A 26066-nucleotide genomic window follows, 5' to 3' on the forward strand; every position below is an offset into this window, starting at 1 on the left:
CTGTGTTCTGAGCAAGCATCAGGTTGAATGGTTAGAACAAAGTCCACCCTGGAGGGGAGACTCCTCCATTCTTTCCTCTTGGCTCTGCCAGTCACATTTTCTTTCTCTTTTTAAGGTTCTGCCCTGAATTGCTCTTATACGAAATAGTGCCTCTCCAGCAAATCCTCAAAAGAATGATCTTTTTTTTTTAAACTTTTTATTTATTTATTCATGAGAGACAGAGAGAGAGAGAGAGAGAGAGAGAGAGGCAGAGGGAGAAGCAGGCTCCCAAGGAGCAGGGAGCCTGATGCGGGACTCGATCCTAGGACCCCGGGATCATGACCCGAGCCGAAGGCAGACGCTTAACCATCTGAGCCACCCAGGTGCCCTAAAAGAATGATCTTAAGGAAACACAGAGATCAAGTCACTGCTCCTTAACACCCTCTGGCACTCCCTCTGCAGTCCCGAGGGGGTTACCCGCCAGGCTCTGTGCATGCTTCCTAGGCCCTGCCCTCCGGTCACTGGCCCAGGAGTTTGCTTCTGGAATCCTCGGGGAAGAGCTTCATTTCACTTCAGTGCAGGTGTTTGTGGAGCATTCGTCCGTCCATCATGCCCAACACTGTTCTGGGCCCTGGGGACTCCACAAGACCAAAGTCCCTGGTCTCACAGAGCTGACATTTCAGGCAGGGAAACAGGCACTAAATAGGCCAACGAGTAAATAAATGCCCTTCCATGTGGTGATGCAACCTCAGGGGGAAGTACACAGCAGCATGAGGAGGACAGGGCGTGCCAGTGACTTCCAAGGATATGAGAAATCCGGGGAGGGCAGAGGGAACAGGAAGTGCAGAGGTCCTTAGGCAGAACCTTCCAGGCCTGTCCCAGGACAATAAGGAGGCCAGGTGTCTGGAGCAAGAGGGTGGGTGGGGCGAGACATCTCAGTCTCATAGGCTGTTTTAATCCAGGGAAGGACTTTAGAGTTTTCTTGGGAATTGGAGGCTGCAGTCTATTTGGGGCAGAGGAGTGGTATCATCTGGCTTAGGTTTTTAAAGGATTATTGTTATACTGAACTACAAAGTTTACTTAAAACACACACACACACAACAAAGGACTTTTCTGACTGGCCTAGGGACTAGACACAGGCAGGGCGGGGAGCCAGGAGCCCAGTTGGCAGGAGTTGTGCTTCCCGGGGGGAGAGGTGGCTCGGGCCACGGCAGGGGGCTTGAGTGGGTAAGCTGTGGGATCTTACCGGCCGGGTGCAGCCAGATTCTAGGCATCATTCAGTGTAATGAATGAAGGGCATATGAGGGGCTGAGCCTCCTGACTCCCATACACTGTTCACGCCCCAGCTCCCCACCTGCCAAGCACACGGGGTAACCCTCTGCGATTTAGCATGGTGCTTCCGAACACAGACCTGGTTCACTTGCTAAATGTGTGACACTTGGGGCAAGTTCACACATCGCTCTGTGCTGCCATTGCCTCATCTGTAAAATGGGGACAATCATGGTCAGTTGGGAGGATGAAGTTCATGTGTATATGGAGTGTGGAGGAGAGTGCCTGGCACAGGGGATATGGAGTGTAAGTGCGAAGGTCCCTTATTTGGTCAGAAGCTGAGTTGCTGAGCTCTGGGCTCTGTAGATCTGTGGGGCTGCGGTTAATCAGGGGAGGGAGAGGGAAGAGTGTGCTAAGAGATGCCCTTACCCTATCCCTGCAGCCAGGCGGTGTTTGTGGAAGGTTGTTGATAACTAGCAAGGTCTAGGCGGCTAGGCCCTGCCCCACGGGAAGGTCATGAATTTTGAGTTGTCTTTAAGGCCATCTGCTCCTACCTGCCCGTCCCCTCGGAGTCTCTATGTACCTGTAAATACATAGATGCTGGGAATTGCAAGGGCAGCTGGTCCAACTCCCTACTTGCTGGGTGAACCTCCTTTCTGTTGAAACATCCCCATGGATGGCTGTAGAACCTCTTCTTGAGGCCCCGTGCTGATGGGGCACTTGCTGCCTCAGCAGACAGGTGCCCCTGCAGGGCCGGGGCTTTCCAGGTTCCTCCAGTCCCCACCCAGGGCACCTGGGCACCACCCTCTGCCCCCGGGGATGCCCACCAAACAAATGAGTGCTTGAACAAGGCAATTGTTGGTTTAAAATAATTTTATGAAGAATTATTTCCAACTTAGAGATCATATTTAGAATGAAATAACAACTATGTGCCCTGCTGTAATAGGGCCTAGCATTTACTAACTTACCTTATGTTTTTAAAATTTTTTTATTGTTATGTTAATCACCATATATTACATCATTAGTTTTTGATGTAGTGTTCCATGATTCATTGTTTGTGCATAACACCCAGTGCTCCATGCAGAATGTGCCCTCTTTAATACCTATCACCAGGCTAACCCATCCCCCCACCCTCCTCCCCTCTAGAACCCTCAGTTTGTTTTTCAGAGTCCATCGTCTCTCATGGTTCGTCTCCCCCTCTGACTTACTCCCCTTCATTCTTCCCCTCCTGCTATCTTCTTCTTTTTCTTTTTTCTTAACATATGTTGCATTATTTGTTGCAGAAGTACAGATCTGTGATTCAACAGTCTTGCACAATTCACAGCGCTCACCATAGCACACACCCTACCCAATGTCTATCACCCAGCCACCCCATCCCTCCCACCCCCCACCACTCCAGCAACACTCAGTTTGTTTCCTGAGATTAAGAATTCCTCATATCAGTGAGGTCATATGGTACATGTCTTTCTCTGATTGACTTATTTCACTCAACATAACACCCTCCAGTTCCATCCACGTCATTGCAAATGGCAAGATCTCATTCCTTTTGATGGCTGCATAATATTCCATTGTGTATATATACCACATCTTCTTTGTCCATTCATCTGTCGATGGACATCTTGGCTCTCTCCACAGTTTGGCTATTGTGGACATTGCTGCTATAAACATTGGGGTGCACGTACGCCTTCGGATCCCTACGTTTGTATCTTTGGGGTAAATACCCAGTAGTGCAATTGCCGGATCGTATGGTAGCTCTATTTTCAACTGTTTGAGGAACCTCCATACTGTTTCCCAGAGGGGTTGCACCAGCTTGCATTCCCACCAACAGCATAGGAGGGTTCCCCTTTCTCCACATCCCCGCCAACATCTGTTGTTTCCTGACTTGTTAATTTTAGCCATTCTGACTGGTGTGAGTTGGTATCTCATTGAGGTTTTGATTTGGATTTCCATGATGCCGAGCGATGTTGAGCACTTTTTCGTGTGTCTGTTGGCCATTTGGATGTCTTCTTTGGAAAAATGTCTGTTCATGTCTTCTGCCCATTTCTTGATTGGATTATTTGTTCTTTGGGTGTTGAGTTTGATAAGTTCTTTTTCGATTTTGGATACTAGCCCTTTATCTGATATGTCATTTGCAAATATTTTCTCCCATTCTGTCGGTTGTCTTTTGGTTTTCTGGACTGTTTCTTTTGCTGTGCAAAAGCTTTTTATCTTGATGAAATCCCAATAGTTCATTTTTGCCCTTGCTTCCCTTGCCTTTGGCGATGTTTCTAGGAAGAAGTTGCTGCGGCTGAGGTCGAAGAGGTGGCTACCTGTGTTCTCCTGTAGGATTTTGATGGACTCCTATCTCACGTTTAGGTCTTTCAACCATTTGGAGTCTATTTTTGTGTGTGGTGTGTAAGGAAATGGTCCAGTTTCATTCTTCTGCATGTGGCTGTCCAATTTTCCCAACACCATTTGTTGAAGAGACTGTCTTTTTTCCATTGGACATTCTTTCCTGCTTTGTCAAAGATGAGTTGACCATAGAGTTGAGGGTCCATTTCTGGGCTCTCGATTCTGTTCCATTAATCTCTGTGTCTGTTTTTGTGCCAGTACCATACTGTCTTGATGATGACAGCTTTGTAATAGAGCTGGAAGTCCGGAATTGTGATGCCGCCAGCTTTGCTTTTCTTTTTCAATATTCCTCTGGCTATTCGGGGTCTCTTCTGGTTCCATACAAATTTTAGGATTATTTGTTCCATTTCTTTGAAAAAAGTGGATGGTATTTTGATGGGGATTGCCTTGAATGTGTAGATTGCTCTAGGTAGCATTGACATCTTCACAATGTTGGTTCTCCCAATCCATGAGCATGGAACGTTTTTCCATTTCTTTGTGTCTTCTTCAATTTCTTTCCTGAGTATTTTATAGTTTTCTGAGTACAGATCCTTTGCCTCTTTGGTTAAATTTATTCCTAGGTATCTTATGGTTTTGGGTGCAATTGTAAATGGGATCGACTCCTTGATTTGTCTCTCTTCTGTCTTGTTGTTGGTGTATAGGAATGCCACTGATTTCTGTGCATCGATTTTATAGCCTGCTACTTGACTGAATTCTTGTATGAGTTCTAGCAGTTTTGGGGTGGAGTCTTTTGGGTTTTCCACATACAGTATCATATCATCTGCAAAGAGTGAGAGTTTGACTTCCTCTTTGCCGATTTGGATGCCTTTGATTTCTTTTTGTTGTCTGGTTGCTGTGGCTAGGACTTCTAATACTATGTTGAATAGCAGTGGTGAGAGTGGACATCCCTGCCGCGTTCCTGACCTTAGGGGAAAAGCTCTCAGCTTTTCCCCATTGAGAATGATATTTGCTGTAGGTTTTTCATAGATGGCTTTTATGATATTGAGGTATGTACCCTCTATCCCTATACTCTGAAGAGTTTTGATCAAGAAAGGATGCTGTACTTTGTCAAATGCTTTTTCTGCATCTATTGAGAAGATCCTATGATTCTTGTTCTTTCTTTTGTTAATGTATTGTATCACGTTGATTGATTTGTGGATGTTGAACCAGCCTTGCAGCCCAGGGATAAATCCCACTTGGTCGTGGTGAATAATCCTTTTAATGTACTGTTGGATCCTATTGGCTAGTATTTTGGTGAGAATTTTTGCATCCATGTTCATCAAGGATATTGGTCTGTAATTCTCCTTTTTGATGGGGTCTTTGTCTGGTTTTGGGATCAAGGTAATGGTGGCCTCATAAAATGAGTTTGGAAGTTTTCCTTCCATTTCTATTTTTTGGAACCTATTCAGGAGAATAGGTATTAATTCTTCTTTAAATGTCTGATAGAATTCCCCTGGGAAGCCATCTGGCCCCGGGCTTTTGTTTCTTGGGAGATTTTTGATGACTGCTTCAATTTCCTTAGTGGCTATAGGTCTGTTCAGGTTTTCTATTTCTTCCTGGTTCAATTTTGGTAGTTGATACATCTCTAGGAATGCACGCATTTCTTCCAGGTTATCTAATTTGCTGGCATAGAGTTGCTCATAATATGTTCTTATAATTGTTTGTATTTCTTTGGTGTTGGTTGTGATCTCTCCTCTTTCATTCATGATTTTGTTGATTTGGGTCATTTCTCTTTTCTTTTTGTTAAGTCTGGCCAGGGGTTTATCAATCTTGTTAATTCTTTCAAAGAATCAGCTCCTAGTTTCGTTGATCTGTTTTACTCTTCTTTTGGTTTCTAGTTCATTGATTTCTGCTCTGATCTTTATTATTTCTCTTCTCCTGCTGGGTTTAGGCTTTCTTTGCTGTTCTTTCTCCAGCTCCTTTAGGTGTAGAGTTAGGTTGTGTATTTGAGACCTTTCTTGTTTCTTGAGAAAGGCTTGTATTGCTATATACTTTCCTCTCAGGACTGCCTTTGCTATCCCAAAGATTTTGGACAGTTGTGTTTTCATTTTCATTGGCTTCCATGAATTTTTTTAATTCTTCTTTAATTTCCTGGTTGACCCATTCATTCTTTAGTAGGATGCTCTTTAGCCTCCATGTATTTGAGTTCTTTCCGACTTTCCTCCTGTGATTGAGTTCTAGTTTCAAAGCATTGTGGTCTGAAAATATGCAGGGAATGATCCCAGTCTTTTGGTACCGGTTGAGACCTGATTTGTGACCTAGGATGTGATCAATTCTGGAGAATGTTCCATGGGCACTAGAGAAGAATGTGTATTCTGTTGCTTTGGGATGGAATGTTCTGAATATGTCTGTGAAGTTCATTTGGTCCAGTGTGTCATTTAAAGTCTTTATTTCCTTGTTGATCTTTTGCTTAGATGATCTGTCCATTTCAGTCGGGGGGGTGTTAAAGTCCCCCACTATTATTGTATTGTTGTCAATGTGTTTCTTCGCTTTTGTTATTAATTGCCTTATATAATTGGCTGCTCCCATGTTAGGGGCATAGATATTTACAATTGTTAGATCTTCTTGTTGGATAGACCCTTTAAGTAGGATATAGTGTCCTTCCTCATCTCTTATTACAGTCTTTGTTTTAAAATCTAGTTTGTCTGATATAAGGATTGCCACCCCAGCTTTCTTTTGGTGTCCATTAGCATGGTAAATAGTTTTCCACCCCCTCACTTTCAATCTGGGGATGTCTTTGGGTCTAAAATGAGTCTCTTGCAGACAGCATATCGATGGGTCTTGTTTTTTAATCCAATCTGATAGCCTGTGTCTTTTGATTGGGGCATTTAGCTCATTTACATTCAGGGTAACTATTGAAAGGTATGAATTTAGTGCCATTGTATTGCCTGAAAGGTGACTTTTACTGTATATTGTCTGTGTTCCTTTCTGATCTATGCTGCTTTTAGGCTGTCTCTTTGCTTAGAGGACCCCTTTCAATATTTCTTGGAGGGCTGGTTTCGTGTTTGCAAATTCCTTTAGTTTTTGTTTGTCCTGGAAGCTTTTTATCTCTCCTTCTATTTTCAGTAACAGCCTAGCTGGATATAGTATTCTTGGCTGCATATTTTTCTCGTTTAGTGCTCTGAAGATATCTTGCCAGTCCTTTCTGGCCTGCCAGGTCTCTGTGGATAGGTCTGTTGCCAATCTAATATTTCTACCATTGTAGGTTACATATCTCTTCTCCCGAGCTGCTTTCTAGCATTTACTAACTTACTTTAGCAAAGCAGACATGACACTAAAGCCCCCACTGCCCAGGGCATTGTTGGTCAGCTCTGCTTGGTGGAAAGGCCCTCCCTGTTACATCCCCTCTGGGGTCCTCGTTCCACCCTTTGCCGCCCTGCAACACATCTGCTCTCACACATCAGCCAGCCAGCCCTGTGTGACCTGTGGTCTTGGAGCACACGTTTTATCTCTGTGGTGCTCACTGTCACGTGGGGGGCCCCTGCGTCCTCAGCGCTCCATAGTAACCAGCTGCCCTCTGGAGCCCGGCCTGTAAGCGCCAGGCTGACGAGCTACCCGTCTGTTAGAGCTTGGGAAGGAATGTGATTCTAAAGACCCTTGCTTGCCCGGATGCATATCAGCTCCTTGCAAGGGTGAAGAAGTCTGAGTTTTTCCTGAGGGCAAGGCATTCGAGATTTTAAGCAGCAGAGCACAACTCTATTGATGCTTTGCCAACGTCATCCTCCAACAAGATGCCTGGGGTCAGGTGGCCAGGAAAGGCCCGGGGCAGCGAGAGCCAGTCTGGGGGCTATTGCTGTCTTATAGGTGAAAGGCAGGAGGCCAGCGATGGTGGGGAGTGGAGATGGGTTTGAGAGAGGAGATCCTGCCAGAGCTGGTGACTCACTGGTCATGATGGTGGAGAGCAAGGCAATGTCAAAGCTTTCCATCAAAGCCTGGAAGCCTGGTCCTTCTCCCTGCCCCAGTGGTCCCTGTGGATTTCAGAAATGGGAAGGAGCTGTTGTTTGGGGCTTTGAGCGGAAGATGCCACGGGGCACCTGCTCCCAGATAAAAACCCACTGGTGTGAGCGTGAGCAGGTGGCAAGGAGCGGCCTGCATGGGGGGATGTCATAGCTCCCCTGGGCACAGTGGTGTGCGGTGGAAGTGATGAAGGCCAGAGGGGAGAAACTGGGAGGGCTGAGGGAGCTCCTGTGTGGGAGGAAGAAGCTGGATCCATCTGCCGAGAGCCCCGAGAGGAAGGAAGGGCTGGGAAGGTTCGCACAGAGGGTCTCTGAGGCAGGGGCTCACACAGATGCCAGCGTCTAGTACCGGCTGGGAAAGTGGCACTAATGTCCGCTGCCATCTGTGCCGGCTCATCGCCGCCCACCCCACACTGGCCCCGTGATTTCTTTCACCTAGGACAGCCGCAGCGTGTGAAGGTCGTGGACGGCAGGCGCAGGCACGCGACGTCACAGCACCGTCCAGCTGCCTACCGGCGGCTTCGCCTACTGGGGAGGCACATTTCGGCTCCTGCTTCCCTGGTCCACACCAGCACATCCAGGAAGGCAGTTTGACCTTCTCCTGTCCGCGCCTAGGGCTTAGTTCTTCCAGAAATGGACACTGGGAGCGGAGTCGGGAAAACCTCGGGTAGAGAAGGACAAGGGCGAGCTGCAGCCAGATGTGCCACCTCCTGTTTGTAACTTTGTTGAGGGATGGAACTGCTGCTGTATATTTCAAATTTTTGGCACTACCCTGACACCCTTTCAAGGCTTCCATTTCTCAAGAAGAAATGGAAGGGGCACGTAGCCTGCTGATGAGGAACTAATCACCCAGTTCAGTATCCCAGCCCTGCTTCCCGCTCACTGCTTGGCCTCAGGAAGGTGCCTGGCCTTTCTGCAGGGTTGTCGGGAGCATTATTTGGGTCAGTGGGTATAAAGCACTTAGATATGTGTTATCTATCATTATACAGCACAGCATCCTAAAACATAGTGCCTGAAGATAGCAGATATTGCCTTGAGATACTTTGTGCAAGAGCCTGCATTGGGCAGGGTCTGATGGAGGGGCTTATCTCTGCGTCATGTGGTGTCAGTTTGGACACTTGTCCGGAGCTAGAGGATTTGGTTTTGAGATGGGTCATTCACCTGACTGGCAAGTTGCAGGCTGTGGGCTGTGGGCTCAGCTGGGCTGTGGACAGGGGGCCTTGCTTCTTCTCTACGGGCCTCTCCACCACACAACATGGTGGCTAGGTTCAAGGAGCAAGGGTCCCAGTAGAAAAAGGTGGGGACATACTTATGACCTAGCCTCAGAAGTCATTAGCATTATATCCTCCATCCTGCGTTGGACAAGATAGGCACAGAGTCTCACCTGGTTTCAAGAGGGAGACACAGGCTCCACCCGTTTGTGAGGAAGTGGCAAGGTTCTAGAAGAGCACGTAGGATGAAAGATCATGCTGTGGCTGGATTTGGAGAATACAGTCTGCCACAGCGTAAGTTTTCTCATGCGGTAAGCCTCAATAAATGTTTGTTACCACTGGTTTAAAACTATTGTCAGCTGTCCTTCTTCCCAGACTCTTCTCTCTTAAGGGGTGGTCATAGAGCATAATGGTTAAATGCATCTGTTCTGGAGCCAGGCTTCCTGGGGTCAAATCCCGGCTTGGCCCCTTAGAGCTGTGTGACCTTGGGTGAATTGCTTAACCTCCTCATACAGTAGCATTTATGATAGTACATACTGTTTGGAATTGTAAGGATTACATCAACATGGAGCACAAAGCACAGAGCTCACAAGTGGTGTTAACTCCTTACTTTTCTTATGTGCTTCCATTGGTGCAGTCCCTTCCAGAAAGATTCTCCTAGTTACACATCCTAGCAATGGAGATGAAGCTCAATCCATAGTAGGTCTGTGAACTGGAAATCCCTGTGTTTCCAGAAGCCCTGAAGGTTGGGAGGGGAGAGAGGGAAGTGTTCTGTTATAAGGAAAAGTTTCTTATCCTATGCATGAGGTGACACGGTATCACTTGAAAATAGACTGTGGTAAATTAAAAATGTGTACCGTAAACCCTAAAGCAACCTCTAAATAACAGAAGAAAGCATTGTAGCTAAGCCAACAAAGGAGATAAAATGGAATCATAATAAATATTCAGTGATCCAAAAGAAGACAGAAAAAGGGAATGAAGAACAGATGGGACAACTATAAAAAAATAGCAAGACAATATATTTAAATCTAACTCTATCAATAATTACATTAAATATGAGTAATCTAAATAATCCAGTTAAAAGGCAGAGATTTTTCAGACTCCGGGAGGAAGCAAGATCAAACCATATGCTGCCTCCAAGAAACACAGTTTAAATATAAAGACACTAAGAGATTAAAAGTAAAGGAATAGAAAAAGCCACACTAATCACTAATCAGGAGAAATAATCAGAGAGACTGTGGACTCTGAGAAACAAACTGAGTGTTTTAGAGGGGAGGGGGTGGGGGCAGGGGTTAGCCTGGTGATGGGTATTAAGGAGGGCACGTACTGCATGGAGCAGTGGGTGTTATATGAAAACAATGAATCATGGAACACTACATCAAAAACTAATGATGTATTATATGGTGACTAACATAATAAAATTAAATTAAAAAAAATAAAAGCTGGAGTAAATATATTAATAATAGATAAAGACTTGTGTATATTTAGAGGATACATGTATATGTATGTGTGTATATGTATATTATATATATATAATATATACACAATCTCAAAATTCAAAAATAAGAAAATAACCCAAAAAAGAAACAAAAGATTTGAAGATGCTTCAACTAAAACAAGCAAATGGCAAATAGGCATATGGAAAGATGCTCAAGATTATTAGTCCTAATGCATATTAAAAGTATTAGAACGGTCAAGATTAAGAAGACTGAGCATGTGAGGTATGGGTGATGTTGTGGAGGAATGGGGACTCCCCTGCACTGCAAGTCATTTGGAAAACAGTCTGGCAGTTTCTTAAAAAGTTAAACATACGATCTAGCTATTTCACCCCTAGGTATTTACGCAAAAGAATTGAAAGCATGTGTCCATGCAAAGCCCTGTGCATGCATGTTCATAACAGCTTCATTTGAAACAGCCCCAAACTGGAAGCAATCTCAGTGTCTACCAACAGGTGATTGGATGAACTGAGGTACATCCATACCATAGAATACTCCTCAGCCAAAACACCAGAATGAGCTACCAGTACACCATACAACATGGATGAATTTCAAAGTAGTTACGCTGAGGGAGAGAAGCCAAACCAAAAAAGCATACATACTCCGTGATTCTATCTATGTAAAATTCTGAGATGCAGATCCATCTAATGGTGACAGAGTGCAGATCAGTGGTTGCCTGGGCATGGGTGGGCAAGGGTGGGCATGAAGGGGTGATGGATGTGTGATCTTGATTATAGTGATGGTTTCACAAGTGTGCATGTATCAGAATATGTTGGATTCTGCATTTTACTGTGTGTCAAATATATCTACATAAAGTTGTTTTTAGAAGTGGAGAAGAGCTTTGCAGGACCCGACTGCCCTTGGCTGGCAGTTCAAGCTTAGAAGGACCAGGTATGACCCTGCAGCCATAGGACCCCTGCCAGTTTCCTCCCCTTTCCTGTCTATTTGGTGAGCTTTACACATCTGCTTCCTGCCATCTTTTCATATCTCCTTATCCAAACATATTTCATTCTTTATTTTTTTTGGAGGTGGATCAGTTTAAGTGTGAATTGTGGGCAACCAGATTCTCATCTTAGATGATGATAAAACTTCCCAATAAATTAACAAGTTGAAAGTCATTTCTCAGTGCCTTTGCTTACCATGTATCAGTAGACACACTTGAGGGTTGTGACAAACCCAGTTCAGACAGGCTTAAGTATAAAAGGACCTTTATAGGCTCAGATTTTGGAAATGCTAGGAGGTGGCTATTGGGCATATCTCAATCCCAGGGTGAAACTACTGTTACCTCTGTGATTCTTTTGTTCCCCATTGGCTTCCTTCTCAGGCAGGCTTCCCTCACGTGGTGGGGTGGAGGCAGCGACCCACAGCAACAGGGAAAGAGCCCCTCCTTCCCCAGTGGTCCAGGGAAAGTCCAACTTCAGCCCTGACTGGCTGGGCTTGGGACAGCACCCCTGCCTGGACCGGTCCCTGTCCAGGGAAGTGAGGTGCTTTTATTGTACTGGCCGTGGAGCCAGGGGTGGAGTCAGCCAGAGACAAAGAATGGGTAGAGAGTAGGGAGAGGATGTTCTCCAAAGGCAGATGGGTTCTGTGTTGTGGAAGTAAAGAGGCATGGGCGTCAGCAGGGGAAAAAAAATACAGGTGACCCTGCACCAGGGAACAAATCCAATTATTTTTATGTTTTAACCAAGTAGAATATTAACATGCTTCCAAAAGTCAAAAGTGTACAAAAAAGGGGCACCTGGGTGGCTCAGTCGGTTAAGTGTCTGACTTTTGATTTCGGCTCAGGTCATGATCTGATCCTGTGTCAGCAGGCTCCATGCTCAGTGCAGTCTGCTTGAGATTCTCTCTCTCTCCCTCTCCCTCTCCCTCGGCCCCTCCTGCTTGCTCACTCGCTCTCTCTCTAAAATAAATAAATAAATCTTTTTTAAAAAGTGTTCAAAAAGATCACCCCCTTTGAGTGACACTTCCATGCTGCTCCCCACACCCCTTGTAAGTAAATTTATCCTTTTTGTTTCTTTTTGTAAAGATAGATATCTGTATGTTTTCTTGTTTCCTCCTTTTTTTTTTACACAAAAGATAGCATATTATATGTGTTCTTTTGCACTTGCTTTTTTCATTTAACGAGAGAATGAAAAGCAGTTTTATTTTTTTTTTTTTAAAGATTTTATTTATTTATTTGAGAGAGAGAGAATGAGAGATAGAGAGCACGAGAGGGAAGAGGATCAGAGGGAGAAGCAGACTCCCTGCCGAGCAGGGAGCCCGATGCGGGACTCGATCCCGGGACTCCAGGATCATGACCTGAGCCGAAGGCAGTCGCTTAACCAACTGAGCCACCCAGGCGCCCGAAAAGCAGTTTTAATTAGCCATGCTAATCCTTGCTATTATTCCACGAGATCAAGCATTGACTTGTAGATAATGGGATATATGTATGAGCATACGAGCCTTTTCTTCTGGTGAATGGTGTCTTTATCCTCTTGTGCCGAAGTTGTAAGTGAATCTCTGTCTTCTTCCTATGCAGATGGAGGCAGCTATGCCATCCATGACTCCCGGACCCCCAGTCTAGGCTCAGGGGGTGAGAGTCCCACCGGTCACAACTGGGAGATCAATTATCAAGAGGCAGCAATCTACCTCCAGGTGAGTATCTCCGATCGGGATCTCTGTTTCCGGTGCCTGTTGGCCAAGTTGCATAGCCAGGGCTCTGTTACATCCCCAGAAATTCAGTTCTGACTCTGGTTCCTGCCTCTGCTCCGTGTGTGAGCTTCTCATCTGTAAGATGGGGAGAGCCAACGCGATCGTGCCCAGTTGGGGAGGGCGATGTGCGTGGGCTTTCTTGTGACCCCCCCTCCCCCAGGATGTGGCCCTACCTGCCCCCGAGTCTCCCTGAGTCTACCCACTTGGCCTTCCCTGCCCTGGTCCCCCTTCTCAGGGGCACACTGGCATCCAGTTCTTGAGGGGGAGTTTCTCTAAATACATTACACTGTAGCAGGGGTTTGTCAGCCAGTGGAACTTAGACACCTTTATTCCTTTCCTGTTAATTTGCTCTTGCTTTCGTGTTTGCTGTTCCTTGCTTGGTACTTGGTTGTTTTTTGGGGTTTTTTTTTCCCTTTCAAAAAAAAATACTTTCTAAAATATAAGAAGTAATACATGCTCATTGCAGTAAGTTTAAGCACAAAGGGGCTACGGAAAAAAACATTCACCTAAGTCACTGTCAACATCACTGAAGAAAAGAAAAAAACAACAAAACAAAACAAAAAAACAAAAAAAAATTACTGAAGAATAATACATAGGTTTTATGTGTTTTGTAAAGTAATTTTAAAGTCACATGGTATCTACGGTTGTATAGTCTTTTCTTTCCCATAGTGTGTAACAGAAGCTTTTTTTTTAGGTTATTATAACTCCTATAAACAAATTTTAATGACTTTATAATTATATCTGGTAAATGTATCCTAATTTACTTAAACTATCCTGATAAGGCTGAATATTTTCCCTTTTTATGCTTCCCTTATTATATATCATGCATTTCCCTATTGTAAATTTATAATCCGAGGACCATCCATGCAAAGAGCTATTTCTCTTTCTCTCTTTGATGTCCAGGATTGTTTTATTAGGCAAGCCTCTAGGAAGTGGAATTACCAGATGGGAGGAATCAACATTTTTAGGGCCCTTGATGTACAGTTACCGAGTGTTCTCCAAAAGGGATATTGCCTCTTAACTGCCTGTCTCCCCGTCTGTGGCACCACCATTTTAATCTTGCCCTTCTTGTCACTGTTAAGATTTCTGTTTCTTGTGTACACAGAGTAAGAGTCTAGGTGAGGAAAAGGAATCTTTCTGAAACTCATTCGAATCATAATTTTCCCTAATCTTTTCTCTTTGAAGCAACTCTCACATTGCAAGTATGTGTTTTGTTACTTCTTTTGAAAGATTTCATTGTGTTTGGGTATTTATTCAGTAGTCGTTCAGTTGTCTTTATGCTTCTTATGTTTTATGCAGCGTCACAGGAGTTGTACCCCTCAGCAGGTGCATTCCGATCCAGGTTAAGGCAATAGAAATGTTTCAGGGACATTTCGGCGAGTTCAGGCATGCCTGTTGATCCCCCAGGGATCCCTGTGCACTGTCACCTTCTCCAAGGTTCACTAGATGCTGGAGAAGAGCACGGGATGGGTCAAAACACAGAGTTAGGATGGCCTGGGGACTTCAGAAATCTTGTAATCTCTTCTTAAGTGGCTGAGAACATTAGTAATAAAAATACCTATTTTTTAAGTGGGCCCCATTCTAACAAACCCCCCAAGGTGGCTTGATTGTCTCCTATTTACAGACTAGCAACTGACACTCAGGGAGCTAAAGGAGTCCAAGGCCACCCAGCTAGTAAGTCACAGAGCGTGGATTTAAACCATGTCCAGCTCGCCTCCAACGACACGCTTTCATCTGTACGTTGTTGCTTCATTTCTATAACTGACCACTTGTATCCATTCGAAAATGGGCCATGTGGTTGTGGAAAAAGAGGCTACAGAACTGCAGGTGTAGTGTGATAATTTTTGTATAACATTTATACACACACCCACACACGCTTCAGTTCGTACACGTATATAGCAACATATATCTGTGTGTGCGCATGCACGTGCACACAGATCCCCACTTACATCTGCAGAGTTATTCATCTAAATATTAAAGGTGATTTTCTTTGGCTGACAGAATTTTTACTGCCTTATAATCCTCTGTGTTATTCGAATTATCTTACCAACGATGCGTTTTTTAAAAATAATAAAAATAAAAGCAGAACCTGGATGCCTAGGAATAGTAGCGGGGCTATTTCTGGTGTCAGATAGTCTTCTTTTTCCTGCTCTGTGGCTGAGCTGCAGCATGGCCCCTGAACCAGGTGGTTGGTGTGCTTGGGTAATCGGCCCCTTGCCACTTGAAGGGTACCTGGTGCCTGTGGTTTCCCCTCTTCCCCAATTTTACCTGTTGACTCGCTCATCCTCGGGCATCGTGTGCTCTGCTCTGTTCCGCAGTCCTCGTGCCTCTGAGGCAGTACTGGTTCCCTGGGTGGAATTTTTGCCCCAGAGAGCAGAGAGTGAAGCCAGAAGTCATAGACACTGGCCTGTCTTCTTATTTCTCCTAATGTAGTTCGTGATCAGCAGCGAGGAAACAAGGCCAGTGTTCTCCTTGGGGTTTGGATCAGAATCCAGTGCCATGAGTAATATTTCACTCTATCCTTGGCACTAGAGACCTTATCTTCTGTCTTGCCTGGCAATTCCTCATCTTAGAGGTAAAACCCGAGCCCTCCTGTCAGTGGTTTCCACTAGCCAGATCTTCATTCCTGGCTATTTACTGGAAGACATTCCCAAGAATTGCATTTTCTAGTAATCCAAACCCGAAGCTTCCCAGGCCCCCCTGCATGTCCCCCCCAGCCACAGTGGTGCTGGTACAAACCACAGCCCTGCACAGATCACAGGACCTCTAGCGAGGCTTGCCAAACGTGCCTGCCGTTTGACTGCCGGGATGTTTGTTCCCTTTGTCTGGCCTGCCCCTGTCGAGTCTGTGGTTTGTCTTTATTTTTTGGTAAGGAGCGTAGTGATGTGTCTGGCTTCAGGGAAGTGACTCGCTGAAAGCTACCCTGCAAACCACAGCCGAGGTCAGAGCTCCCCACCCCGCAGCTACTGGACAGTCCCCGGGCAAGCTGGGGCCTGGGGAAGTGATCTCTGGCAGGAGTGGTTCATCCTACCAAACATCCATTAAACACCTACTGTGTGTACCAGGCATCGTGCTGGGTGAGAGTTGACAACGTCCCTTGCCAGGCCAGAGTGCTTTCCAAAGATAGCACAGTGGGCCCCTCTGGACCCAGAGCCCTCCTTCCTGCAGCCTACAGCTTTGGCCAGAATCGCTGTGGTGTGGGTTAGTCTCACTTCCCTGGAATAAGGGTTGTGAGCATGGGGAGGGTGGCCTTCATCCCAGAAGAGCCGAATAGCTGGAAGAGTTGAAGGTCTGACCTCATTCCAGGACAGCTGGAATGCTTCCAGAGGGCTCTGGGTCAGGAGACCTGGGTGTCCATTCTGGCTCCACCACTTTCCCCTCCAGGAAATGAAGCCAGTGGGAAGAGTCTATGCTGAGTGTCTGTGCTGGAAGTGAACGAGCCAGGTGCTCTCAGCTCAGCACTGCTGACACTTGGGGCCGGATAACTCTTTGTGGTGGGGGCCTCTCCTGTGCATTTTAGGATGTTGTGTGGCACCCCTGGGATTTGCACGCTAGTTGCCAGCAGCACCCCCAGGGGTGATGAGCAGATGTCTCCAGGCCAGGTTGGAGTGGGGGAGGAGGTGGGGGGCAGCATTGCTCCCAGTTCCAAAGCGCTAAAGCAAGGCAGTGCATGCAGAGCATTACCGAGTGAGTTTCCACTCCGCGTTCCCTGCTGGATGGAGTGCAGATGTGATGGAGCAGATGAGGCGGGGTGACCCTCATCCCTGTGCCCACCAATTCCAGGGAGGCAGTAAAGATCCCCCCCCCACCACAGCTACCACCACCAGAAGGCTGACCCTAACAGGGAGAGTGGCCCTAGAATATCATCTGCTCGTAGTCACAAGTGGACCGCTCCCAGGGCTCTATCATTTAGTCTCTACAGCAGCAGCAGGAGACTAATCACAGAGCCAGGGAGCGGAACCCAGACTGCCCGGCTCCGTAAGCTCAGTGCTACTGAAGCTTCTGTACCTCGATTTTCTCATCTGTCAAATGGGATAATAAAAGCACCTACCAGAGAGGGCCATGGTCAGGAGTAAAGGAGGGTCTAGGGCTCAGGTAAGGGGCTGAGCACGGTGCCTGGTCTGGTGGGCACTCAGCTGGGGTCAGTCCCTGTCCCATTACTGTTGGAGCACAGGAGTCAGGGCAAGGCCTGTCATTGTGCAGGGCTTAGGAAATGAAGTGAAATTGTCAAGAAAGTAAGAAGTGGAACATACATATATATATAGTAAAGGTATTCTCAGGCTCCTTTTCTTCTCAATGTTAGTATCATTTATAATCATAATAACAGGTAATATCTGCAGGGAGTCTGCTGTACGCCAGACACTGTCCTAAGTGTCTTGAGGGAGCCTTATGAGTAAGTACATGTGTTAGCCCTTGGTAGTTGAAGAAGGGGAAGGAACTTTCTGAGCGTTCTCCTGGGAGGAGCGGGAAAGCCAGGACTCAGCCGGGTTTGCTCACCCCAGACCCCCAGCTCCTTACTTTCCACGGACACTTCTGAGAAGGGCAGTTTGGCCGCTGAGGGGCTCACGTGTGTCGCCTCTGTTCGTTCTCTTGGGACTATTTATTCTTTGATTCTTCCAGGTGGTTTTTAGGAAGGAGCCCCATCAGCAGACTTGACAGGGGTGCAGTTTGGTGAAGATAATACTTTTTTTTTTTGAAGATTTTATTTATTTATTTGAGAGAGAGAGAGAGTACAAGCAGGGGGAGTGGCAGGCAGAGGGAGAGAGAGAAGCAGGCTCCCCGCGGAGCAGGGAGCCCAATGCAGGACTCGATCCCGGAACCCTGGGATCATGACCTGAGCCGAAGGCAGACGCTTAACTGACTGAGCCACCCAGGAGCCCCAGAGATAATAGTTTTGATCTCCCATCATCTTCCTTCTCTGGCCTGAATCTTCGCTCATCCTCCAGGGGCCTCCTTCTCCCCCACCCCTCGCCTCCCATGGCCCCTTGAGGGGTCTCATCCTGAGGCCCGTTCGCCCACCCTGCTCTTGTTTCCTCAGGAAGGCGAAAATAATGACAAGTTCTTCACCCACCCCAAGAACGCCAAAGCGCTGGCGGCCTACCTCTTCGCACACAACCACCTCTTCTACCTGATGGAGCTGTCCACAGCCCTGCTCTTGCTGCTGCTCTCCCTGTGTGAGGCCCCTGCCGTCCCCGCGCTCCGGCTCGGCATTTACGTGAGTGTCCATCCCCATGGCATGCCTGACGGAACATTCTGGAAGGGCAGATGCTATGAGCGGAGAGGCCCTGGGGGGGTGGTCACAGAGGACTCAGGAGCAGCAATGGATCACCAGTCTTGTCTGGGGTCCCTGTTGGAATGAATGCAGCCCCTCCCACCCCCCATGATTTGGCTCACTAGTAAATTCCAGGGAGGGGTGCCATCTGATTGCCTCACTTAGGAGCATGGGGCACACCTTGGCTCCTGGTGAGCAGTGCACCTGATTAGCAGTGCCACCCCTCATCTCCAGCCTCAGGGGGAAAAGGTAGCTGGGTATGACCGCCAGTCAGGGAGACAGTGCAGCTGGTGATGCGATATCTCCCCCACACCCTTTGATTGCAGGTCCATGCGACCCTGGAGCTGTTCGCCCTAATGGTGGTTGTGTTTGAACTCTGCATGAAGTTGCGATGGCTGGGCCTTCATACCTTCATCCGGCACAAACGGACCATGGTCAAGGTGATGGGTCCATCTCCGTATGGCATTATCTTCCATGTCACGTTCAAGCTTGTGTCTTCAGTTCAATTCCACATCCCCCATGGGCTGAGCCCTGCACTCAGAAGTGTGACCCTGGGGCCCGTCCTCATCTTATGGAGCCTGGCTCTGAAGATCATGGTGATGCTAACAGGAGCCATTGTGAATTGGCATCTAGTGTGTGCCAAGCCCTGGCACGACAGCCTTTGCGGGAGACGTGTTACTCTTCCTAGTTTACACCCTGCCATCCAGACGAGAATGGGATGTAAATCCCAGAGGCTGCGGATTCAAACCCAGGTCTGTCTGGCCTTCAAGCCCAGGCTGATCAGCAGCCAGTAACTACAGCGCTCTGTGCAGCGAGCAGGAACGTGGCAGAGTGCACTTTGCTGTGTAAAAAGCACACACACCTGTCCCGGAGAATGCGCCTGAGGAATGGCAGATCAGGATGCCCTGCAGGCCCCAGCGGTGTGGGGAGAGCTGAAGGCAGAGGGTGGGCAGACATGGCTGGGCAGAGTGGCAGTTTTGCTTGGAATACTGCCCATCGAACTGCTGGGAGCTCTGCCTGTGGCTTCCTTCTCCTGGGGCCACATGTCTGTGTCAGCAGCCACAGGGCTTGTCTCCAGGGGCTGCTTGATGTTGGGGAGGCCTGAGAGAGAGCTGGAGAGAGGGGAAGGGCCTTTTGAGGCCAGAGTGGGCAGGATCTGGCCAGCCCTCTGTTCTGGGTATTTGGGAGGGGGGTTGGGCTCGAGGGGCTGATGGTGCTCTGTGCCTGTCCATCCGCAGACCTCCGTGCTGGTGGTGCAGTTCATCGAGGCCATTGTGGTGTTGGTACGGCAGACATCCCACGTGCGTGTGACCCGGGCGCTGCGCTGCATTTTCCTGGTGGACTGTCGGTACTGCGGGGGCGTCCGGCGGTAAGGCCTGGGGGACGAGACGGTCGCTATCGTGGCCTGGCCTGGACCCTCTGGGCCTGTGGAGCAGGACCCAGTGAGTCAAATAGTGATAAGATCAGTCCTGCACGCTGGGAGAATATAAGCACGCTCGTTTCCCTCCACTGCTCACCCCACACGGAGCACAAGGCGGGAATCTGCTCCGATTTGGTTTCCCGGCCCCGGGTGTGGGGCTCTCTGCCATTTTACCTGCAGCCTTCTGGGGCTGGCTTCTTTCTCTGAGCATATTAGTTGCCCAAACACAGCTGCGGCGGCAGCCTGAAGCAGGCAACTCCACAGAGTCCGAGCGACTCGGCAGGCTGACACCCCCACTGAGCCTGGGGGGCTGGACTCAGCCTGCCCACCAGCCTGGAGTTAAGCTTAGTTCTGAAGAATCCATCTGGAGAATCTCTTGGCTAGGGCACTGTTGATGAGAGCAGGCTAGCAGTTCATTCTTTAGGCCCATCCTCAGAGCTGGAAGCAAGTGTCCCAGGAGTAGGTGGCCCCGAAATGTCTTCATGCATCCCACATCCCACTCAGGGAAGCTTTGTGCCCAAGGTCGTGCACTTGGCCTTCGGCCCTTCCCTCCAATACTCACAGGGCCCTTGTCTGCTGGGGCCCCACGAGCAGGGGGAGGGGCTGCATGTGCCACACCTGCCCCTGGTCTTCCCCGTCATCCCGAGTGCAAGTCCTCCGGGAAAACGCTAAGCGTGATGTCACAGACTAGGGTGCAGTGGGACTTAGTGTTGTGTGAGTCAGGAGCCCCAGGGCCCATCTCACCCGTGGAGTCCCAGACAGCTCTCCCCGCTTCACCCCTTCCTGCCCTGCTCTCTCCCCAGCAACCTGCGGCAGATCTTCCAGTCTCTGCCGCCCTTCATGGACATCCTCCTGCTGCTACTGTTCTTCATGGTCATTTTTGCCATCCTCGGTGAGTCCCCTGCACCCCAGGGCCCGGGCAGCCTCTAAAAAGCAAAATCACAGTTGAAGAAAATTGACTTTGACAGTTTTAGAAGTCCAGAAAGGTTTTACAAGTGGTTAAACACCCATGGCCTTCAATTTAGGAGATGCAGTATTAGGAATAAAATGGAAGCCATCCCTGTATCCTTTCGCAAGGTCATTTCCCTTTCCCCTCAGAGGTCCCGCCTGACCTAGGCTTACCATGCACCATTGCATATCTTTATAGTTATACTTCCTATTTCCTTAAACCACAAATAAGTGCGATTGCTTTCCATATTGAAACATTTTACATAAATGGTTATATATTGTGCCTGTGTGCGCCCTCCTGCGAAGTTTCTTCTGTTTTCACTATTACACGTCACACTGCTGGGAATGTTCGCGCATCTCCTGTGTATGAGAGTTCCTTTAGGGCATGTGCCCACTTCAGCCTCCCCAGGTTTAAAAGCAAGATCGTGGCCTTTCTAACCCTGAGGAAGCCTTGCCTCTTCAGATAGGGCCAAGTATTTATGTGACAGCCATATCTAGACGCAGGGCTTAGACAGTGGAGACCCTGGGACCTGGCTGGGAAGCCTGAGGTCCCTTCTCTGGTCCTGGGATGGTGAAGACAGTGGAACCAGAGAGCTCTGCCTCTAAGGCCAGCACCTCGGGCCCTTCTGACTGCTGTGTCCTAAGCCATTGTCTCCCAAGTCGCCTCCTACCCTTCACCCTAAAACCCCCAGTCTCTATTGAATTTCCTTTGTGCTCCAAGGGGGCTGCCTCCCCTGAGGGCAGAGCTTCTCCCTTTTCCCACTCAGGACTTTGAGGTCTCAGGGGAATAGCCTGTTCCAGGAGGGAGGATACTGATGGTGTTCTCACCCCAGGACCCTGGGCTGTAGGAGACCAAGGGGATCCCTTTGGAATTGTTACTTGGCTGTCATGTTCCCAAAACCAAAATTGCAAACTAGCAGTCTGGATTCCAAATCCAGCCCTTGGATGAGTTTCATTTGGTCTGAAAATGTTGAGCCAACATTTAAAAATTAGATTTGTTGCCTGAAAATATAGATTTCCAGCCTTGAAAAGTTTTTTAATCTTTTTTTTTTAATTAAAAACATTGGGATGGGATTGACATACAACATCATATTAGTTTTAGGTGCACAACATAATGACTTGATATTTGTATATACCATGAAGTGATCACCACAGTGAGTCTCATTAACATCCGTCACCACACACAATTAAATTTTTTTTTCCTGTGATGAGAACTTTCAAGATCTACTCTCTGAGCAACTTCCAAATATATGATAGAGTGTTGTTAACTAGTCACCATGCTATACATCCAGCCTTTTCAAACAGTAGACTTAATGGTTCTTGGGCCACATTCCCAAATGGCAGCATTTCTGCTGTGTCAGGCACACCTGCTCCTTTAGACAGAGCGCAGTGTTCTCCAGAATGCTGCAGTCCCCACCACTCCCTGATGCTCTCCCTCTGCCCCCTGCGCTTGTCTACATTTATTTGTGCAACACCTTGATGTCTGGGTTTGGGACCTCTGCTCTAACCTTTTATGTTTTTTGCCACCTTCTAGGTTTCTACTTGTTCTCCCCTAATCCTTCAGACCCCGTAAGTAATCTTTGTATTTGTCTTTCTTTTTTGTTGTTGTTCTTTGTGTTTTTTAAAATTTTTTGTTTGTTGTTTGTTTGTTTTTTAGAGAGAGCGAGCATGGGCATGCATGGGAGGGGGGCAGAGGGAGAGAATCTTAAGCAGACTCCACACCAACGTGAGGCTCGATCCCACGACCCTGAGATCATGACCCGAGCTGAAACAAGAGTCATATGCTTAACCGACTGAGCCATCCAGGCGTCCCTGTTTCTTTTTTAATATGGGGCCTTTCCCCTCAGACAGGGTGGCCAGCGTGACCCCCTGGCCACATTAGGAAGGTCTCTCAGCATAATTTATGGCACTGGAAAGTTCCTGTCACCCATACTTGAACCGATCCCTTCCTTAAGCACCAAGGGAATCCCCTTTCCTGCCCTTGAGACGCATCTTTCCAGGATCAGATCTGGAACAGATTGGGTGAAGGAGCAGTGGAGGGGAGGCAAGCCGATGGTGCAGACATGTGATTCTCTAGGAAAATAATCCCAGTCAGTTGTCTGCTTCTGCCAGAAGCACAGAGTTCAGGAAGGTGGAGGCAGCTGGACTCCACATTTGCTCGTTCCTCTGTCCTCAGGATTCCTTGGGAGGAGGGGGAGTTGGGGTGGTGAGGGGAGGGGAGGGGCAGGGCGGGGTGGGGCCCTCCAGGTGGCCTATGGCGGCCTGTTCCTGGTGCCAATGCATTCTTCTGCCTTCTTTCCCTATAGTACTTCAGCACGCTGGAGAACAGCATCGTCAGTCTGTTTGTCCTTCTGACCACAGCCAAGTGAGTGTGGGCTCTGCTTGGGCTTGGGCACTCTGCCGGTGCCCCAGGGTCTTCTCTTTTCAGCCAAGAATGTTCCACACCTGAGCAGAGACAGGTCCCCGGGGATGGGGGTGGCCCGATGGAAGCCCATGGACCGAGAGGAGGGGACAGTGGGGTGGGGCTGGGAAGGCAGAAAAGAGAGATGTCCTCTGGGAAGATGGAGAGAGGGAGAAAGCAGACGTGGGGACCTGCGGTAATGCTCTGCAAATCCAGTTTCCCAGATGTGATGATGCCCTCCTACTCTCGGAACCCCTGGTCCTGTGTCTTCTTCATTGTCTACCTCTCCATTGAGCTGTACTTCATCATGAACCTGGTGAGTGAGCATGCGCTGTGCCCCCCCCACCCCGAGCTTCCATCCCACCAGCACAGTGCCGGGCACTGAGGGAATGAAGTAGGGATCACTCTCGGCCTCCTTTGGGGAAGGAGTCCCAGGCCGTGGTCAAGTGTGGCCTGGCGGCAGACGCGTTATCAGGACTTGAGTTCCACTGGTTACAGTGGTAGCAGCCTCCCCAGGGTAGTACTGCCGAGCCATTAGCATTACAGGCAGCCTATTAGGTCAGGCTGCCCTAGGGCCTTTCCTTCTCCAGCAAACGTGTCAGAATAACTATAAAAGCTGTTTGGGGCGCCTGGGTGGCTCGGTTGAGCGACCAACTCTTTTGATTTCAGCCCAAGTCATGATCTCAGGGTCTGGAGATGCTCTCTCCTCTCCCCAACACTGCCCCCTTCCCCCCGGCTCATGCACGCATGCTCTCTGGCTCTCAAAATAAATAAATAAATAAAATAACTCTAAAAGCTGGCATTAATGAAGCCGTGGCCAGGCACCGGGCCAAGTGCTTTGTATATGAGGATTAAATGATTTATCACAAAAACCCTGGAGCTACTGTTAACGATTCTCAACTTACCAATGAGGAAACTGAGGGCCAGACCAGCAGAGTGACTTGCCCACAGCTGCACAGCTCGGGGTGGCTGGGTGAGCTGGTCGGATTGCAGAGCCCTGCTCTTGACCACTCCGTCCTACTGCACCCATGTGTGTTTCCACTGCACCAATCAGGAACCATTAGAAAAGCCAATACAGGGCGCACTCTGCTAAGGAGGACGTGAAGTCCCCGTGCACACTGGGAACTTTGGAAGTGTTTGTCAAGGCCCAGCTGGCCACCAGGAAGGTTCCTGCCATCAGCAGATTCCCCGTGTCGAGACCACACATCCATGCCAGAACTATCAGAGAGGCTTCATCAAGTCTTGCGTTTATTATTTATTTATTTATTTATTTATTTTTTAAAGATTTTATTTATTTGTCAGAGAGAGAGAGGACAACCAGGGGGAGTGCCAGGCAGAGGGAGAAGCAGGCTTCTCACAGAGCAGGGAGCCCGACGTGGGGCTCAATCCCAGGACCTTGGGATCATGACCTGAGCCGAAGGCAGATGCCTAATGGACTGAGCCACCCAGATGTCCCTTGTGTTTATTGTTTATTTTTTTTTAAAAAGGTTTCATTTTTCAGTAATCTCTACACCCACTGTGGGGCTGGAACTTACAACCAGCCCCGAGATCAAGAGTCACACACTCTACCAGCTGAGCCAGCCAGGCGCCCCAAATCTTGTGTTTATTTTTATACTTCTGGAAAGTGTTCTTACACTGCTCACCACGGTCAGACCCAGGGTAGAAATGGAAAGCACTTGCCCTGGGGTAGACTTGTGAAATGTCCTAAAAACTGGAAGTCTTGAAAAGGAAAATATTTTCCTTTTTTATTCTTCAAAACCAAAATGTTGGCTATCTTTACACGTGTTATAGTTCTTATATGCTGTTGTCAGTTTAGAATCATAAAAATATATTCTGTGTAACTGATTTGCTTCAATTTGTAATGTATTTAGAGCTGTGAAAATCTAAGGCATGGGTCAGCAAACTGCAGCCTGCGGGCCAAAGCCAGCCCACCGCCTATTTCTATAAATAAAGTTTTATTGGCACACAGCCACGTCCATTTGTTTATGCATAATCTGTGGCTGATTTCATGCTACAGCTGCAGGGTTGAGTAGTTTCAACAGATACCATCTGGACTTCAGAGCCTAAAATATTTGCTATCTGTCCCTCTATAGAAAAAGTTTGCTGACCCTCCCTTGATCTAGAGGGGGAAAATGGAGGACCAATTTGAAGGGATGGAAAAGACAAGAGAGTGTCCCTCAAAATATTTTTTGAGAGAAAAAGAAAGCGTTTCCAAAAAAGGCTTCTCTCAATTCTGCTCCGGCCCTCCTGTTGCCCTTTGATGATACAGACGGTATTGTTGTTAATACGCCAGCTCTGGAATTAGGCAGCCCAGGAATGTTGTGCCTTGCAGGGCAGGCTACCCCACTGCCCTGATTTCTGGGGCCATGCGTGGAGCTGTGACACACAGGGAACAAGGGGACATGGGAAGAAGCATCCTGTGCAACGATGTTCCTTCCTGCTCGGAGGTTGGGGTGGACACAGGCTCCCCGGCCATGATACTGGGCTGAACTGGGTATAGAACCCAGTGTGTTCCTTTCTCCGCTTCCCCTTAGAACACTGCCCAGCCAGTCGCAAGCTTAGGCCAAGTGGAGCACTTGGGGGAAGTAGAATAATGACGTCATGTATCCGAAGAGAGAAAATTTGCAAGTGGCAGGGGATGGCCTTCCTCTGCTGATGTTTGGAGACAGACTTCTTATATGAGGGGCAGGTGGGAGGGTCTTCTGAAGCCCCCCTTCTGGGGTGGCTGGAATTGCCCAATGCCTTGAGGCCCCACCCCGCAGGGGAGCCAGGTCCTTTTTCTTCTCTCACAGCTTCTGGCCGTGGTGTTTGACACCTTCAATGACATTGAGAAACGCAAGTTCAAGTCTCTGCTGCTGCATAAGCGAACTGCCATCCAGCATGCCTACCGCCTGCTCATCAGCCAACGGGTAGGGAGGGGTGGGGGCCGGGCCAGGCAGGGGAGTGGTCCCTGCTGCCCCTCACTTGTCCTGAGCAGCCCCCTAAGCGCGGCAGGGCCAGCAGCTTTAGAAACCAGGAGTTCTGCCCCTGGGAGAACAAGAACGAGCCAGGTG

At 48.1% G+C, this 26066-nt stretch overlaps 1 protein-coding gene across 7 annotated transcripts in view; it reads left to right on the plus strand.

The window, feature by feature from the left end:
• Window positions 1-26066, plus strand: part of TPCN1 (two pore segment channel 1) — a 64201-nt gene that overhangs the window by 20777 nt on the left and 17358 nt on the right. For all 7 annotated transcript variants that reach the window (XM_027577121.2, XM_027577120.2, XM_027577119.2 and 4 more), the window contains 9 exons: window positions 12800-12915; window positions 18011-18187; window positions 18571-18684; window positions 19483-19613; window positions 20468-20556; window positions 22147-22181; window positions 22919-22977; window positions 23230-23329; window positions 25806-25922. In XM_027577121.2, the coding sequence (XP_027432922.1) occupies window positions 12800-12915; window positions 18011-18187; window positions 18571-18684; window positions 19483-19613; window positions 20468-20556; window positions 22147-22181; window positions 22919-22977; window positions 23230-23329; window positions 25806-25922 (938 nt within the window). The remainder of the gene's footprint in view (window positions 1-12799; window positions 12916-18010; window positions 18188-18570; window positions 18685-19482; window positions 19614-20467; window positions 20557-22146; window positions 22182-22918; window positions 22978-23229; window positions 23330-25805; window positions 25923-26066) is intronic.

Source organism: Zalophus californianus, chromosome 14, assembly GCF_009762305.2.
Source record: "Zalophus californianus isolate mZalCal1 chromosome 14, mZalCal1.pri.v2, whole genome shotgun sequence".
Classification (NCBI taxonomy): Eukaryota; Metazoa; Chordata; class Mammalia; order Carnivora; family Otariidae; genus Zalophus; species Zalophus californianus.